The sequence below is a fragment of the Rissa tridactyla genome, chromosome 4 (genome assembly GCF_028500815.1).
Source record: "Rissa tridactyla isolate bRisTri1 chromosome 4, bRisTri1.patW.cur.20221130, whole genome shotgun sequence".
In the NCBI taxonomy this organism is placed as follows: Eukaryota; Metazoa; Chordata; class Aves; order Charadriiformes; family Laridae; genus Rissa; species Rissa tridactyla.
This window is the reverse complement of record NC_071469.1, coordinates 73,612,094-73,624,680: the sequence shown is the minus strand read 5'-3', so window position 1 is coordinate 73,624,680 and position 12,587 is coordinate 73,612,094. Positions and strand designations below refer to the sequence as shown.

Sequence of the window (12,587 nt, the reverse complement as noted above, 5' to 3'; positions counted from 1 at the left end):
CCTCCCACCACACCACGTTGCTCCAAGCCCCATCCAGCCCGGCCTTGAACCCCTCCAGGGATGGGGCAGCCACAGCTTCTCTGGGCAACCTGGGCCAGGGGCTCACCGCCCTCACAGCAAACAATTCCTGCCTCAGATCTCAGCTAAATCTCCCCTCTTCCAGTGTAAACCCTTTCCGCCTCGTCCCATGGCTCCCCTCCCTGCTCCAGAGTCCCTCCCCATCTCTCCTATAGGCCCCCTTCAGTACTGGAAGGGCATTATAAGGTCTCCCCAGAGCCTCCTCTTCTCCAGGCCCTTCTCCATACCACAGGTCAGTTTGAACTAAGTTGTGGAGCTCCTAGGGGTGAGGTTTTTGTTGGCCTTGCAGCCCAGTATTTGCCCTTTTCCACTGGTGCTTTTTAAACATGTGTTCTTCGCTGCTACTCTGTTCCGGTGTGATGTGTATTGCGTGAGGATCCCTAACATCTTTCTCCTCACACAGTTGCCCCCAGCCCCGTAATAGACAAAATGACCAGCGAAGCATCCAGCTGTGGAAAGACAGTATTTTTGAACTGTGATGCTGCTTCCTGCTCTCCTGTTTTAAAAATGAGGGGACTTTTTACACAGACCTTGCTAATTCCAGACGAGGCGTTTGATATATGGGGTGGGAAGTTCCTATTGCTGGGAAAATCCTTTCCCCAGCAGCAAGTTGATGGATCATTTTGGATTTCTTCCAGAAAAAAAAATGATCCAATTTGCCACAAACTGGTGTGGAATGTATGGGCTACAGCAGAATAGAAGCCCAAATCCTGGCTGAGGGTGTGCTGAATCTAGGTGAACCCTCAGTGCTCTGATCAAAGCTCGCATCAGTTCCTCAAAGCAGACAGCGCACCGGTGGGCCAGTGTGGCTCCAGTGGATGTTAGGGCATGTCTTTGGTCTCTCTGTATCCTGGTATCTTAGTTGTTCTGCAGACAAAAAAGGTTGTGGGGAAGGTGTGGCTGTAACCATGATTCAAGCTGCATCTTGTATGTATTCCAGATACTGAAAGACACTTCTGTGCAGAAAGTGAAGCGGAACCAGAGCTGCCTGGAGCCCTGCCTGCGTCAGCTGGTCTCCTGGCTGGAGTCTGTTGTGGTATGGAGAACTGCGTGGGCTTTCTGCCCTAGTTTGTTGTCTTCTCCCAAGTCCCGCACCTCTGACTCTGCAGTGAGAGTCCGGCCTCATTAGACGTGTTAAATAGACCCCTGTGACTGGCCATTACATTTGTGTAAGCGCTTCTGGTTAATGTTGAAGAAAACTGAGCGGATGATTAGATGCATTTTGTTTCTGAAAATTGGGCCCTGAAGGTTTTCTGCTTTGTGGAACTCTGTGTGCTCACCGATATTCATGTTAGCAGGAATGGCTGGGGGTCAGAGCATCTTACTGGTGCATGGTAGCTCCCCAGCTCTGAATATATCTCACTGAGTGCCAGGGCATGGTTATCATCTGTGAGAGAAGATAAGAGGCCTCAGGGAGCTGCTGGCTTCATTCTTGTCTGCAAGGCAGTGGCAGATGTCTTTACCTTCTCAGTTCCAGTCAAAGATCCTGCTAGTCCTATTCTAGGGTCTTTGTTTTCTTCCCTTGGAAAAAAAAGAAAAAAAAGCTGTGAAAGTCTGTCTTTTCTGAAGGCTTGTGCTGGGGTTATGTGGGGATGATACTGCAGATAAATCCAAGTCACACTCTGCCCTTAGCTGAGAGATCTGTGATACCTACTCAGCATCCCAGTGTCAGGTATTAGGTCTGTGTGTGGGTGAAGTGTAACCGGAGTGGGTGTTTTTAGCATTCAGGAAAAGATTGGAGAGTCTCCTCGGGTTTTCTTTTAGAGAGATTTTGTTTATTCAACACGAATAAAGGTGATTTGTTTTTTTTTTTTTTTAACATGGAAAGGCTTAATTCTGTTTGGTTTCAGCAGTAATGTTGTAAGATTGGGAACTTTCTCCATTGTATGGAAATCTGATGACTCAAGCCAGGCACTGCTACCTTTAAAGAATTCCATTAAACCTAAGCTGTAGTACTCTTTATCCAAATAAAATCAGATTTCTTCCAAAATTCCTATGGATAAGCCTGAGGTGCCCCAGTATTTCATACCACCTGCCTTCCTTGAGACTCCCAACCTGCATTTGACACCCCACAGTTCTGTAGTATTCCTATTTGAGGAGACTTTGTCTCACTTGTATCATTGAGGTACCAGGTTTGGCTCAGCTCCCTGTGTTGAGAGTCCTGTCCAGAGTCTGAAGGTCAGATTTTCTGTATACTTTCCCACTGTTTCACCCCAAGTTAAGCTCTGCATTTCAACACGGCTATGGTGGGAGAGAAATCTCTGGACGAGCAGCCAGAGAAGCCCTTTCCTCAAAGGTGAATGTGTTTGCGAGTGCCTTTGCAGCCAGAACAGTGACTGAGCCCTGTGCTTCTGCTCCGACTCAAAGGCCGAGCACCTTCCGTGAGGCTGCGTGGTGCTTCCATGCCCAGTGCTCCAGCTGGGTTTCTTTCCTGTGGCAGTGGGAGTGTGACCTTGGCTACCTTCTGTTTCAGAACCAAGAGGACAGCACGTCCAGCAATCCCTACGCTTTGTCAAACTCCGTAACACCCCCCTTGCCCACCTTCGCCCGGGTCTCCAATGCCTACGGCTCCTACCAGGACTCTAACATCCCATTTCCACGGACCTCTGGAGCCAGATTCTGTGGTGCAGGTTAGCCCCATCGCTGATACGTTACAACAGCTACCCGGGGAACGGTCCTCTTAATGTCTTGGGGAACACTTGCCTGTGAACAAGACGAGGCTTTGGTCACTGCCATGCAATGAGTAAGAAATGGTATTAAAGTAGCGAAGTGATAAACGTATAGAGAATGAGACTAGTTAGCAGCTGTTTGCAGTTGGTGTTGCGTGTGGGATTTTAGGATTTGGAAATCTAGGACTAGTTGAAGAGATGGCCTTTGGCTTGTGTATGCCAGAGACAGGCCTTTTACAGAAGACTGGGAATAGCTGTTTTCCTTGCCCAGTTCTCTCCTACCAGCATCAAACTGCCGGTCCTGTTCTGGCTTTCACTCTTCACAAAATTACTGTGATTTAGGGTTGAACTTACCCCTTGCTGACACTGTATTCTTGTTACTAACCACTCTTTTCTCATTCTGCACCCTTTTCTGTTATCCAAAATAGCTTCCCCTAGATCATTGGGAAATTTCTTCTAAATGGGAGTGGGAGTACAAACCGGGTTTCTAGGAGAGTGTACAGTGCAAAGATCATCCTTAAAAAACAGGCTAAGAGCTGTTAAGTTTCGCTGAGCCGTTTCAGATGCAAGCATGTCTCCTCCGGACCTGACCGCATCCCAGTTTGATCATGTTTTGAAAGCTGCTTTTTGTACAGGCCTCACCGAATTCCCAGCAAAAGTAAAACAGAGTGGTATTGCACTGAATAGGCTCAGTGAAACCTGCTAAGTCCTGAAACTCTTGCAAGAGTGGGCGGCTGAAGACACTTGAGATGCTAACAAATGGGATGAGGCTTGTGAGAAGGTGCTTTGGAGGTGGCTTTAGATGGCTTGGGTTATCCTCTTGAAGAGAAGAGTCATAAAAAATGCAGTGCTTTCTCTGCAGAGCTAAGCATCACCTCACTTGCCCCTGCCGTATCAAAGTGCTTGACAAGTTCTGGTGGAAGAAGCATGAGTATGTATTTGCTCATGTTCTTTTACTGTCTTTTCTCTAACATCTGTAAGCCACTTGAGTTGGTGCTTTTAAGACAGTCGTCTCAACAAAACATGCTCTTTAATGGGTTCGCAGGGAGTAGATTTGGGTTGAGAAAATGAGATTGTCAACGTGTAGTTGAAAGCTCAGAGTAGCGGATAGGCACCCAGCCCTTTGACTCTGCCTTAAATGACCGGGTTTCCCCATGTAAACCACCCCTGGGTAATCTGCTCCTCCTTGTGTGATCTTTATGCCGTGTCCTGTCTCTTCAGGGTACCTGGTGTATTTCACGAGACCCATGACCATGCACCGTGCCGTGTCCCCAACGGAGCCCACCCCCAGGTGAGTACCCTACGTCGTATTTGAGGTGTTCCGCTGTCATGGGCAGGAAGGCAGAATGTCATGTCTTACACTGGAGCTACTGACCCTCAGAAAGTACTGACCTCTAGTGTTAGCTGTGTCCTTGACACAGAGGCCAGTCCCTTATGTCGCTGGCCCGCAGCAGAGACCCCTCCCTTCAACACACCTGAAACGTTGCTAGCAGCTTGGGTTAGTGGAGATGTCAGCATGAGCCTCCAGGGAAATTGGGTGGCTGAAAGCTCCTGAAAGTGTATTCTCTTGTTTCCAGGTCCCTGTCAGCTTTATCAGCGTACCATAGCGGCCTCATCACTCCCATGAAGATCCGCACGGAGACTCCAGGCAACCTACGTTTGTACAGTGGGAGTCCAACACGCAGCGAGAAGGAGCAGGTCTCCATTAGCTCCTTCTACTACAAAGAGAGGGTAAGTATCAGACCAAAGAGCCTTTCCCAATACTTCAGCTTTTGTGATCTGTATTCCTTTCATATAGCTGTGAGCATTGCTGGTAACAGAAGCTTCATATTCCTCTCAAGGAGACATCCTTTTACAGGCAGCTCTGTAAAAACGTCGCATGCATTTATCTTCTGTTAGTAACTTCTTTACTGATCCTCTCTAGCATTTGACCTGCTTATTTTGATATCTCTCTACACTGACCATCACAGCTTCCTTCAGTGCAGTGCACTGTCTCCCTTTGCAGTACGTTAGGGTTAAAATCTCACACATGAGAAGTTGTAGTCTCCAGATAAGCACACGTAGGCAGTTCTGCTTTTCTCAGTACTCCCTGATATGTAGAACTGCAAAGGGTTGTGGCTTTTTGCAGCTTACTGACAACCTCTCCTGGATTATGGGGTATGTTTAGTTATTTCTATTACAGGTGTCTCTTTCAGGGATATGTGCCCCTTTGGACTTTTTATTTAAACAAAAATCATTCTTAACGTGATTCTCCAAAGATCTTCCAATCCACGCACTTCTGGTTTAGGTGTAGGTCTTGCCGTTGTTGCTGTTTACAAGCAAGGCGTTAGGGGAGAGTGGGGTTGTTTCCTTGCAGGATATAGTGGGCGAGCGAGACCTGTTGGTAATTTTAGGGTGGCCGTAGGGTAGTTCTGAAGCAGCTGAGGGCCCCGTGTGCCTGGAGCAAATGCTGTGGGATTAACAGTCCGTGCAGCTTGCTCAGAAACAAACTCCTTGCGCTGTAGCAGCAGGTGAAGAGGCCTGTAAAAATAAGCTGAGCTTCCACCCGGAGCCTGAGAATTCAGGGCATTTGAGTAGTTTGCCCACTGTCCGTGTGGAGGGCGCATGTCTGCTGCGACAATGGAGAACTTCCAGGTACCCCAGGGAAAGCTGAGAACTGTCCACACTCTGCTGCGGTGGAGCTTGGGAACGCCTGTCCCAGGAGCAGAGGGAGAGTCAGAGCCTTGAGCTCTCATCTCATCTCTGGGCACTGAAAGAGGTCTTAATTTTCCAGTAGTCCTGGACGTGACAGCTGACTCCTCTCGGACTGGGTCCTGCTTATGTGATGTGAGTTAGTCGTTGCGCCTACCAGCCATGGGGCGAGCCTCTCTCCCCATTGCAAGCTTTGCCTCCCTACAGACCCCAGAAGACTCTCAGAGTCCCCGTTCCGTTTTTTTCCCCCCCCCCCCACAAACCACTTTTTGATGAGAAGAGAAAATGGTGGTGCCTGGTACAAGAATTCCAGCCTGTTCTAGTCTTTGCAGGAGAGTTTATTTAAAGAGCTACCTCTGTCCTCTGCAGCGTGCTTGTCTCTGACACACAGCTCTCTAAGATGACAGACAAGGCTAAAAATAACATGTGGAAGCAGCTTGGTGCAATTTCATGTGACCTGTCTCCCAGCCCTTGTATTGATGGCGACAAGATTTTTGTCGGGGGGAGAAAAAAGTCGAGAGAACAAAGCATGTGTGTAGCCGTGTCTGCTGAAAGCTAGAGAAAATTCCTGTGTTCCCCTTTCCCCTGCCAAGCTATCCCCTCGCGTGCTGGGTTGGAGGAAGTGTAGGGGCCCTAGCAGGGAGCTAGCTCGAACGTTCTTGCAGATGAAATGGCTTAAAAAAAAAAAAAAAACCCTTATCTCCCTTCAGCAAAGGTTTTCTGATTCTTCAGGAGTTGATGGTTGTGGCCTCTGTTAGATCGATGCTACATATTTTTATGTCATTTCATTGTGAGCATTTTGAAAAGCCTAGACTCTGAGTCTAGTTAGCCGCCCTGCTCCAAAGCTTGGATTTTATATTTGCATTAAATAACAATGGAAATTTTTGGATGTTGAACTCTCACGTTATATAACTTCAGGCCCAAAACTGAATTTGTCAGTGATAACCAGGTAATCAAATCCCATGTAGCAGCGACTGGCATCGCTGCCGTTAGCAAACAAATAGAATTTGCCCGTTGCTAGACAGGAAATATGTCATGTTCCTGTACAGGTAGGGGAGCTGCTGAACCCAGCAGAGATCTCCTTAGTAAAGCAAAATGAAACTAAACCTGTCACTGAGCCTTTCTGTGCTCATTTAAATGTGTGTGTATGCATATATATATATATACACACACATACACAAAGACACACACATATATATATCTTTCACACTTTTTATTCACACATGCACACTCCTTTTTTCCTCCCTCTTTTTCACTCCTCAAAAAAAACCCACCAAAGAATAGTAGTCAGCAGAAAGGAGAAGCTGTGTCTGTGCAGTGGCGGTGCCATCACCGTTTCAAACCTGGATGTTAAGGAAGGTGCCATGGCTGTGTTCTAAGCCCCCTGGTTAGAGGGTTTTGCCAGTGGGGACCTGGGGACAGCTCAGCCTTGCCTGAGAGACAGCCGTAGACAGGGGTGGTGGCTCTGGTGTCCTCATGCTTCCCATCGGGGAATTTGGTGGGGCTTGGGAACCGCTGCTTCTCAGGAAGTCCCTCAGGCTTTGCCCGGTGCCCACCTGGTTGAGACCTCTCAAACTCACAGCACATGGGGGCGTAGGCTGGCAGCAGTGGCTGCCTGCAGGAGAGCAGGACTTCATAGGGGGACCGAGCTGCGTTTTCCTTCTACCAATCCATTTCTCCTTCTCTTGTGAGACCTGGTGAAGGAATACGTAGCACGAACCTGCAGTCTTCTCCTCCTGGCTCCTTCTGTGGGGCCCTGCAGCCATCCTCACCCCTTGGCTCCCTGTCTGCAGGGTTCTCCCAGCAGTGAGGCGCAAGGGAAGGTAGAGGCTGAACGCACGGCTGATGGTCCTGACTGCTTATCATCAGCTGAAAATAAATGTTAAATATATTGCATGAGATACAAATAACCCTTTTCTTCCCATTTTTATTGTGTTGACTCCTAAAGAACTGTAACAGACTTTTATTTTTTCTCAAGTGAGTGCACAGTAATGTGCTTTGAGAGATTCCATTTATTGTTGCTATAATACTACGTTCAGTACTTAATGAAATGTCTGCAAGTTTGTAATGAAAGCCTACTTTGGAGCTATTCTGCGTAGTCAATCAGTGAATTTGATTGCTCAACCTGAATGAGTTCCTGAACCCATAATGGCAATTTCCACCTGGCCTTGCCAAGTAGCAGGGTCTCTGCATCGCTTCTAATAATCCTGACATGTGGCTTTTATTGTTTGAAATGAAAGTGAACGGTTACAGCAGGTTCCAGTGAATGAAGTCCTGGAGGATGCCGAATGTTAAAGGGATGTCTGAGGAAGCAGAGGTGTTTATTTACCTTCCTGTGCCAAGGCGCTGGGCAGCTGCGTTAAAAATTATGCAGTTTGCTGCCTTCCTCTTGAGCCAGACGGAGTAAAACTGGTTAGAGTAGGAACCTGGCACGTGGGGCACTGGGGTGTTGTCCTCTGCTCTGCTGTCAGTTCATGATATGAACAGGGTCACATCACTGCAGTTCAGTGCTTCTTGCAGTAACACGGCTCTGCGTGGGAGACTTCATTCTGATGTGCGGTTGCTGAAGTCTTCCACCGCGGCTGGTGTGGGGCACAGACGCAGCAGCCCCGGCTTGGCCAGGGCCGTAGGTAATGTTGTATAGCACAATTGTGTGTGGATGAAAGAGGGGGGATCTTGGTTTGCAACTGTTCTTTGTGTAACAGAACCATTGGGAACAGTATCTTTTACTCTGCTGGTTCAGGGCACTTTTCATTTCAGTTTATTTACCTTTGTCTTTAATTTTCTTGGTGTCTTTCTTCCCTTTTCCTGGGTATAACGTTTTCACATACAGATGTCTCCTCGTTCTGCCCGGCGACGTTGGTCCATACAAGCAATTAACGACTTCCCGGTACTGTGCGCTGTGCTAATACTGTCCTTGATATAACCCTGTCTTCTGCCCGAGGGCCCAAGAATAAAATGCCACCTGCCTGCCTTTGAGTAACCTGCACAGAGGTGGGGGACTTGCACTCCACACAGGGCCTAGGGCTTCAGGAAGAGTGGATGCATACGTAAGTGGACAGGAGCAGACGTTGGTTAGCAGGGTACAAACACTGACCTACAAACATGTCTATTTTACCTGGCCTAGCAGTCGGGAAAGGATGCCAAGGGGTAGTTTGAAGTGTAAGAAACGATCCAACCTCTAAGAAACAGAAAGTGCACGGCAGAGGAGCTGGATGATTATTATGCATCGTCAACCAGCTGATGAGACTGACATTAGAGCACCTCATTTCTGAGAAAGATGAAGCCTTGCTGGAGAGGGAGGATCACTTAAGAGCTGTGGAAGAAACAAACTGGTTGAGTTGCTGACAACGATCTGTCATCTCATTAAAATGAGCTACCTCTTCTCAGTGCAAGGCGCTGTAAAGCCTTATTTCTTGGAGCAATAAATAGAATTTCTCCTTAATTTGTGATCTTCCCCCAGCCCTTGGAATCACACCGAGTGGCTGCGCTTCCAGCCACCCTGGCAGGTACTCCCTCCTCCTGGCACCTGCCCTTCCGACACCGCTTTGACAGTCGTTTTCCATTAGTCAGGTCCACGTGTTACTCAAGCTTGCACATCGTTCATGTGAACGTCTTGATGATATCAGCATTGCTCAAGCTGTGCTGTAAATTTGGGCGATTACCATCTTATCACTCATTTGCCAAGCATAGGCAAAGCTTAGAAAACTCCGTTTCAATTTAAAGATGATCTCTTTAGGTCTGTTTTTCTTAATGTGTGGGTGAACAACTGCCTTTTCACAGCTGCTGTCCTTCACGCTCTCCCTTCATAAGACAGCAGGGAATAAAATAGAATCCTGTAACACCTAATTTAACTTGGTATAATAGGATCAAAGCCTTCCTAATTACAACAGCTCTAAGACTGTACTAGCAAATAATAGGTGAAAGAAACCAGAAGTAATTTACTTGACTCCATCAAGGCTTTTTCGCAAAGAGCTAAGAAAGAAATGTGAGCAGTGGAGGCAAGAAATGAAGTTCTGACTTGGATCAGGAACAGACTGAAAGAAAGAACACCAAGCAAGGAAGTTGCCAGCTTGTGGTGTGGTAAATTGTGGTGCACAAAGGGCCACAGTTTCATTCCCTTACCACTGGCGTGGAAGGAGGAGCAAGCAGTGATGTGATAAAGTTATAATTTTGTGTAACATATACTTAAAAATGATATACGGATTAGTCCAAGCCTTGAAAGACTGATTGTACTTGTGGATAACCTTTGGAAGAGCCTAATCACGCTCTCTAAAGTGGACAGTAGTGCCCAAGGCGAAGAGGCAGGCATGCCCGAAGAGAGGTTTGGATTATTTGTGCACACCAGATGCCCTCCTCCTGGGCGAAGAGCTCAGCATCGCTCAAGGAGCTCAGGGGAGCAAGACCTTAGCAAGTCTAGAGGAAGGAATAATTCCTTCTTTCTAGCCTCCAGTTCAGAAATGCCTCTGCTTCCGGGCAGGTGCCAGCTATTAATTGATGGAAGCTATAAAGAAATATTCCTGCTGTGGGGCACTTGATTCCAAAGTGCCTCAGATTTGTTAGCCCCTTTGTGGAAGTTGCCTGGCGCTGTGGGAGATGCTGGAAATAGTACATGTTGATTATTTTGGAGAGAAAATGCAGGCAGTGCTGCATGACCTGCATGGGGGAGTTAAACTGTAGGCAGTTGTTCAGAATAAAGGAGCATAGCTTTCTGCAGGGAGGCAGCAATTCTTAAATTTCGTTTTAAAAAATAGCATTGGAAGCAGCTTGAACCTGACTTGGAGCAGGTTTAACTCTTTATTTTTGCGAATGCCTTATTACAGCTTAATCTTTAGCATCAAGTCTGTTCCCTTCTGTCCACAGCCCTTCCCTTTGCCCTACCAGCACCAGGTTTATACCACGAACCCTGAAATTTTGCATATGCTGATGCGAAACAGGCGCTTTACATTTCACGATGCTCCTTAGAGCGCTGCCTGCCTCAGCAGGATCCAAAGACGCACACACCCAAGTGCCGAGCATCCTTTCCGAGCAGGCGTGCAAGCCTTTTGGAACTACTTCTGCTGAGTACGCAGTGATGATGGTGGTTGCTACGAAGCAGTTGGTGGCTTATTCTTGGGCTATCTGTTTCTACATGTAACCCATTTAGTGCCATCATTATCACCTCAGATTGCAGCAAATTACCGCCTTGGGTACGGTAGTGCAGGTGCAGGCTGGCTTTTTTAGTCATTATTCAGTGCTGTTCCCCGCTGTCACCTCCAACCCCATGATTGTCATAAATGCTCTGGTTTCTTTCCTTCTGGTGCTCTGAGGAACTGATGAGTCTTAATTTGCTATTGCTGTAGCTATTTTCTTTTTTTTTTTTTTCTTTCTCTCCTTAAACTCTTCAGGAGCAGCCGGGTAGATGCAGTTCTCCTTGGCATGGATTCTAGGCTGCAGAAAGAGCTAGAAATGTCGGGGGCAGTGCAGAAGACCTGTGTCTTGGACCTTCAGCTCTCAATAGTTAGCTTGGTGCATGCATGTTGATTTCTGCTTCAGCTCTAAACGTTGTCTTCCCCACTCCCCCTCGTGACCTGTGCTCCAACCCCTAGGAAGAGACGTATTTTCTGTTCTACCCTAATGCCCGTGAGCCTTGGTGGCACCTTTCCGTAACACTGTAGTGGGAGCTTCTCCTGGGAGACGAGGTGAAGCAGAAGGGAGAGAGGAACCTTGTGGTGGACCTTGGCCACACAGACCCAAGCTAGAGCTCTCCTCGGTAATCCCTGTTAAAAGCGCTCAAATGCTACCTGGTGGAGAGCTACTCCTGTAATTAATGCCAGCAATTATTTTGTTCAAAGTTGAGCTTCTGCTGCCAATGGCGATGAGTTTTTACCTCATCCATGATGGTTCCCATAATTCTGATCGTAGTTTTTTTTTTTCCTGCTGATTTATTGCTGTAGCTGAGGCAAATCTGAATTGCGAAGAAAACAGACAAGTTTAACGGTGGCTGTACATGTGGCTTTATGGATTTCATAAATTCATTGAAGGGTCAGGAAGTAGTGCTCATGGAAGTATAGTACTGGCAGGGCGCATGGCCGTCGACTGACTCTCCTCCAGCAGCTGCACCAGTAAAGAATTAGGGCTTCCCTTTTTGCCAGTAGATAGGCAGTGCTAGGAGGAAGAAAACAGGACAATTTTGTTGTGAGTCTTAAGTTTGCAGGGGGTTCTGATGCATTGAGTGTCCTCATTTGTCTGGTGATATGCTAACAGCAAGCAGTGGAAACCATTTGTGGGATCTCTTTTCCATTCTCATCCTCATTTGTTGTCATTCTCCTCAAAAAAAAAAAAAAAAAAAAGTGACTGAATTACCTGTGGAAAGTGATATGTGTTGTCCATGTTTCTAGTCTTTGAAATGCCTGTTGGGAGGCTTCTTCAGTCCGCTCTTGCAGAGGGCAGGAGCAGTTGAATCTGTTCCTGGTTGACGGAGCAGTGAACCTGCCTCGGTCAGAGGGAACCCTTCATCGGCTGCGAGTCCTGGGGGTGGCTGGCTTACAGATGGTCAGGAGGTGGCAAGTTCCTCTCCAAATTACCTGCCAAGCTCTAGAAGCCCTTGGTGATAGACCCGCAGAATGCAGTTCTGCCTCTGCAAGCCTGGGTCAGACGCAGGGCCAATAACAGCTTTTGATGGGGCAGTGTTGTGAGAAACCCGGTAGCCCTTCCAGGATGGTGTCTGAGCTTTTGCCCTGATGGCACGTTGTTGTGATGGGGCTCCCAAGCTCTGTTCAAGTATTATTTTTTGGCAGCATCGGCAGCTCCTGGCTGCACCCAGGAGATGGGATTTGCCTGCCCTGGCAAGGAATGAGGTACAGGTGCCGCTGTTGTTTGGGAACCTTGTTGTAATACAGCCCGCATCCTTCAGCACGGGAAGGGTAGGTACGTTTTTAGGTGTTATTAAAGGAGATATAGTCTGCCTAACAGTAAGAGAGCCGGAGCTGATCCAGACAGCACCTTGATTAGGAGCTGATGGAGCGAAAAGAGCTTGGTCTCCCACCTGACCATGTTCTAGCCACCTTCCACTCCGTAGCTCTTCTCAGCTTCAGAACGATGTAGCAGATAAATACTGCAGGTCAGTTCTGCTTGGATGGATTAGGACTTGAGGGGACATGGCAGAGA

General features: G+C 47.6%; 1 protein-coding gene across 2 annotated transcripts in view; it reads left to right on the top strand.

Annotated features, from left to right (window-relative positions):
- Nucleotides 1-12,587, top strand: part of WDR59 (WD repeat domain 59) — a 50,766-nt gene that overhangs the window by 26,254 nt on the left and 11,925 nt on the right. The window contains exons 15-19 of one of the 2 annotated variants that reach the window (XM_054198137.1): nt 1,019-1,114; nt 2,552-2,708; nt 3,969-4,038; nt 4,325-4,478; nt 8,272-8,328. In XM_054198137.1, the coding sequence (XP_054054112.1) occupies nt 1,019-1,114; nt 2,552-2,708; nt 3,969-4,038; nt 4,325-4,478; nt 8,272-8,328 (534 nt within the window). The remainder of the gene's footprint in view (nt 1-1,018; nt 1,115-2,551; nt 2,709-3,968; nt 4,039-4,324; nt 4,479-8,271; nt 8,329-12,587) is intronic. The other variant, XM_054198138.1, reaches the window with a different exon arrangement.